Raw genomic sequence first — 5,167 nt, 5'->3', positions numbered from 1 at the left:
CACCCCTCCCCCAAGTTGATCTGCTCCTGTTGTTTCTTGAAGTTTTGATATATTTCATGTTCTTGCATTTGCACAAGGACTCGCTACAACACGGTAGAGTATCCAAGGTGTTCTGTAGTAGGCGACTTAAAACCGCCCTCACTTACCTTGGCCGGGTCAGCCACTGACATAGTCGTCCAGGGCAAAACCGAATTGACATAGTTATATAATGGTTATCACATAGAGTGGGATTCCATGCCTTGGAGGCACTTTCCAAATGAACATATAACAACTTTCAAGGCACTTCCATGATAATTGGACGTCTAACAAAAATTAGAGCAGCGACGACATTTAAACCCAAGTTTGCAGTTGCAGCGCAACAGTGCTTACTGTACCCATCGTAGCTACTCTGCCATAATATTTCTGTACAAGGTGACCTGATCAAAGAACTACTTACAACTTGCAAAACGGTTTGACCTAGCTATTACAATGCGTATGACCAAGCTAACGATTTGACCTAGCTTTCTGCAGAGGACTTGGCGCTCTGTTGTGTTGCAAAATCGCCCCGCCGAATGCCCGCCCCCGAAGGAGGATGCATGTTGAAAACGTAAGCAACTCGTCCTGCTACCTGCCCATCTAGTTGACGGATGCCCATGATCGGTGACCACTTAAGAGGCGCTACATTTAACAGGAATGATTCACCAAGAATGAAGAAACACTCCCTTGCCAACTTTTCCACCTATAAAAAAACAGCAGCCAATGTCTGTCATTTTTAGCAGTGGACTGATGTAATGTAATAATGTTGCCTGTTGACTAAGATGAGATTCTGAAGGTTATTCATAGATGTTAAACAGGCCATATGTACCAGAAAATAAATACAGTAAATAAACTACCACTAGACATGCAAAACAAGACACATAGATCCAGTAGATTTATTCACTGTAATGGTGTTGATACAACTTAAGAAATGGCGTACCTGTATCTTAACAAACTTTGTGTTACTCATGATCAAGATGATCTGCACACTAGATAATGGTCCTGACAATATCTTGATGGCAATATTCTCAAAGAACTTCTGCAAGACTTGGTGGTTGAGTGTTTCACCAGAATCATAATCATCTACCAAAATAATTCGCTTTAGTCTCGTCCAAGGAACTGGTAGTTCATGTTCATCTCCAATAGTTAGATGAGAAGGATCAGCGACATTCTGGACTATTCTGAGATTGTTTGCAACTAAATTACGCTCAGCCAAATGCAGATCAGGTGTAATGTCAACCATGTTATGAAGTTGAGAGGAAAACTTCAGAGTTCTGTCATTCACGACAAGAATGTGACCATTTTCACCTCCAGTCACTAACTTCCTCCAACCTATGTCAGCCTGCGGCCATGGTGGATCTTCTGGATTCATTTTAGAAGTAACAGATGAAGAGCTCAAAGAGCCAAGATTGTGTGCAAATGGACAAGAGTCGCCATTTCTACAACCCTGATCAAAGGAACGGCATATCAAAAGCAAAAATGTTAATTCATACCCATCGAGTTGTCAAAATACCAAGTTAACATATACATGCAGTTAGGTAGATATAAAAAGTGAGATACAATGGGCGAGGACCGCCATGGACAATATATTAAGAGAGAGCCCACCCAGGCGAGATACCGGAAATTCATTCCTGACGGGATTCAGACTCCAGTCAGGCTACTGCTCAGTTCTCAGTTAGTATTAGTTAGATATAACTTTAATGAAATGCATGTTGGCACAGTATCACTGCTGTCAATGTCATTTGACCTGTTACAACCATTTTATTCCTAGTGTCATCAATGAGTTACATTTAATATTACAATGAAAGAATATGTTAAGTCCTTCGCTATCTATTGTTAGCCAGCCGGTTGTGGCATCCTTTTTGGGCTAGTTTGTATATCTAGCCGTCTGGAGCTCTGTGTGAGCTGCATTTCTCTTTTTCCTTTTGGTTTAGCTGGAGACTGGCACTTTTGCCTTTTTTTGTTTAATAAGATGGCCGTATGCATCGTTCTGATGCAGAGGCAGGGGAGCCCCCCCTTTTCGAAAAAAAAAAGTCCTTCGCTGAGGCAGGGAAAAGTGTATCAAGTAGTTGCAGTAGAATATTGAGGATGTAGGTTTGGAGTTCAGTTGGTCTGCATCCGGCTGGCTATAAGATGATGTACTATGTCGCATAAATTGTGGTTACTACAATTTAAGATATGAAATTAGGGCAATCCTTCATCAAGATCTTACTCAACACATAGAAAAATAACCAAATAACGTATATATCCTGCAAATGACGCGCTGGGAAAAAAGGGCAGGTGATAATAGCATGAAAGAATGCAACAGTTCACCTTTAATGTGAGGAAGAACTTGCATGCTCGTTTTGAGGCATTGGATAAATTGTTAAGAGGTCCTCTGTATGTTTCACTAGATCCATCATGGTAGTCCACACACGTCTCTGCAAGTTCTATCTTCATCTGTGAACCAATCAAGAAGCATTATATTTATACTACTTTATGTCATATATACAGGTAACTTGACAATGCATACAATTGATATAATACAACACACCTTTTCAGTAACCTTCATGAGGGTATTAACAATGTCAGTGGCTCCAAAATCAGTTGCAGAAATATAAGGGATTGCAGCACACCTCTGTGAATCTAAGTGAGAATTGTCAGTTTCCAACGGGAGTGAAGTCATATGATCTGGCTCCGGCAATTCAGTATCACGACATTCATGGTGGAATTCAGAGGTCTGAAGGTACTTTGGAGGATTGATTTCCAGAAGAAATTGAGGCCTAAACCGGTGCAGTGTGCTCATAATATCATCATCTGTTCAAAAGAGTGAGTTACCAGGAAATGTCCATATATTGTATTCTTGGAAAATTATTTTGATATTTGCACTTCTATGAGTAGGTCCTCACACCAACTATGTATATTTTAATTTTTTATTGCAACACAAAAAGCTGATGTATAACACAGTAGGCTACAGCAGGCAACACTTTCCACCATCTTATGTACACATTTTCAAACTTTTAGTGGAAAACCATGATAATGCTAGAGTACCTGACACACATCAATAGATGCAAATTGTGCAATCAAAATACACTTCAGAAACTTTTTATCGCAAGTTAAAGGACATACAAATTTTGGAGATGTTGTTAAGTGCTTTAAGCACGAGATTGTGTAATCTACACCATTCTTGTTCAACTTTCAAGATCTCACATGCATTTGATTCTTGGTTCTTGGAGACATTTGTCAGGTACTCCAGACGAAACTTATCCTGAAAAAAATTAGAATATGTAACTTTGGTGAAAAATAAATAGTGTTAACAGAATCCAAATAAAAATATATACATTTTTTCATCAATAATAATATTCACTTAAGGGCCATGATATAGTATCCTAGAAATAGTCATCTACTCCCTCCGTTCCTAAATATTTGTCTTTCTAGAGATTTCAACAAGTGACTACATACGGAGCAAAATGAGTGAATCTACACTCTAAAATATGTCTATATACATCCGTATATGGTAGTCCATTTGAAATCTCTAAAAAGACAAATATTTAGGAATTGAGGGAGTATTAGAAAAGGTATTACCAGAAAAAGATGGTACAAAAACAGAATGAGCGTGTAATTGTTACTAAAAAGGACTTGAAAGTTAAGATTACAAATTTAAAAATAACCAACTCCCAAAAATGTCCAAGACATATATGCACATGGTATTTTATTACAGATAAGACAAGATGTACCTTAAACATACGCTGCCAAAACTGATATGCCCGGAGATTTGCGATTAGTGTAGCTTCCTTCTTGCCAATTTTTTGGAAGGTACGTTCATCAAAATAATCATCTCTAATCTTCTTGCGCTGTAAAACAGAAAGTAGGATACATAACTAAAAGAACACGGGGATACAAGCATGTCATTTGAAGTAACTAGAACATACCAATGCTTGATCACCAAAAGGTTGCAGTGCAGGAAGTGGTTGAATGTCCAACATAATGCCTATCAGGATTCCTTCATGGAGATACCCCATCTCACCAAATTTCAGGGTAAGAACAGAAGCATGAAATGATAACGGCAAACTATCGAGCAAATAGCCATAAAATCTGGGATGATACCCTCCAGGGAATGCTGGCTGAAATGCATCAATTTGAACAAGAGTATCTAGTGCATCTTTAATAACACTGGATTCCGGTGGATTGAGAATTTTTTGCAGCAGCACTGCCAACAAGTGACTGTTAGTGAGAATATTACCTTAATATAGATATATACGAAGAAGAGTGACAGTGTATAGTAATGAATGATCCCACATACCCAAATATGTTTTGTTTTCAAATGCATGTACTAAGGTTTTTAAGATCTTACTAACTTGTACAGAGAAGTATTTGGTGTTTCTTTTAACTTCAGTAACAAATTTCCATTAATTTTCTTTGCACACTATTGTAACCTCACTCACTCGGGCTTGTAAATACACTTTATAACTATCCAATTTATCGAGATGCAAGCATTACGTTTTCTCGAAAATATACGTAACAAATTTTACAGAATTTAGCACTCCCCATCTATATATCAAAGGATGTACAAGGTGTTAAAAAAATACGCACTTAGGGACACTGGTAAAATATTTAAATACGAGTAGTAAACATAATGAGAATCAAAACAGGAATTCTTAATTCAATGACTAAGTTATTTTTAAAACTTGAAAAAAAAAGATGATACTGAACTCTTAAGATAGGTACAAGTGAGGTGGGTGCATCAATGTCAAAGAATTTGAGAACTGCTCCTATAGTTCACTATTCCTTGGCTGTGTGAATCACAGTGATGCAAAGGCGGTTCATTTTACTGTTATAATCCGAGCACAGAAACATCAAGCAAGATTAGTGGAATTGCAGAGAAAGAATTACCAGTGGGGTCGTCATTCATAGCTATGGAATCTGCACAACATATCATGAGTGCTTGGTCTCTCAAGGATAACATTGAAATGGCAGGGCTTTCATGATCAGGAAAAGCGTTGTAAAATGGCTCTGTTACCAAGCGAAAAATCTGTCCATCACAGGTTCGGCCTGTCCTTCCTTTCCGCTGCTCAGCCTAAAAAAGTTATAACTAGTTTCAACATGAGGGTCAAAAGTAAGTTAAAAGTGAATAGCATCAGTATATCTGTGATACTAACCTGAGACTTGGAAA

At 38.1% G+C, this 5,167-nt stretch overlaps 1 protein-coding gene across 1 annotated transcript; it reads right to left on the bottom strand.

Moving 5' to 3' along the window:
- Positions 1–283: 283 nt before the first annotated feature.
- Positions 284–5,067, bottom strand: LOC125534453 (zinc finger CCCH domain-containing protein 4-like). Its single transcript, XM_048697676.1, has 8 exons — positions 4,888–5,067; positions 3,927–4,204; positions 3,732–3,848; positions 3,124–3,262; positions 2,549–2,811; positions 2,329–2,454; positions 956–1,462; positions 284–718 (listed from the first exon to the last, which is right to left on the bottom strand). Exons 1-8 carry the CDS (start codon positions 4,958–4,960, stop codon positions 497–499), a joined length of 1,725 nt encoding a protein of 574 aa, XP_048553633.1. The 5' UTR covers positions 4,961–5,067; the 3' UTR covers positions 284–496.
- Between the last annotated feature and the right edge of the window lie 100 nt (positions 5,068–5,167).

This window comes from Triticum urartu, chromosome 2 (genome assembly GCF_003073215.2).
Source record: "Triticum urartu cultivar G1812 chromosome 2, Tu2.1, whole genome shotgun sequence".
Taxonomy (NCBI): Eukaryota; Viridiplantae; Streptophyta; class Magnoliopsida; order Poales; family Poaceae; genus Triticum; species Triticum urartu.
This window is presented reverse-complemented; position numbering and strand designations above follow the sequence as displayed.

Bases quoted from the DNA above. Each gene is read 5' to 3' on its own strand.
- LOC125534453 (XM_048697676.1), bottom strand. From the start codon at position 4,960: ATGTTATCCTTGAGAGACCAAGCACTCATGATATGTTGTGCAGATTCC. The intron at 2,812-3,123 runs GTATGTCCTTTA...TCTTTTGAACAG, and splicing joins TAACAACATCTCCAAAATTT to ATGATGATATTATGAGCACA. The intron at 1,463-2,328 runs GTGAACTGTTGC...TCCTTTGATCAG, and splicing joins AGTTCTTCCTCACATTAAAG to GGTTGTAGAAATGGCGACTC.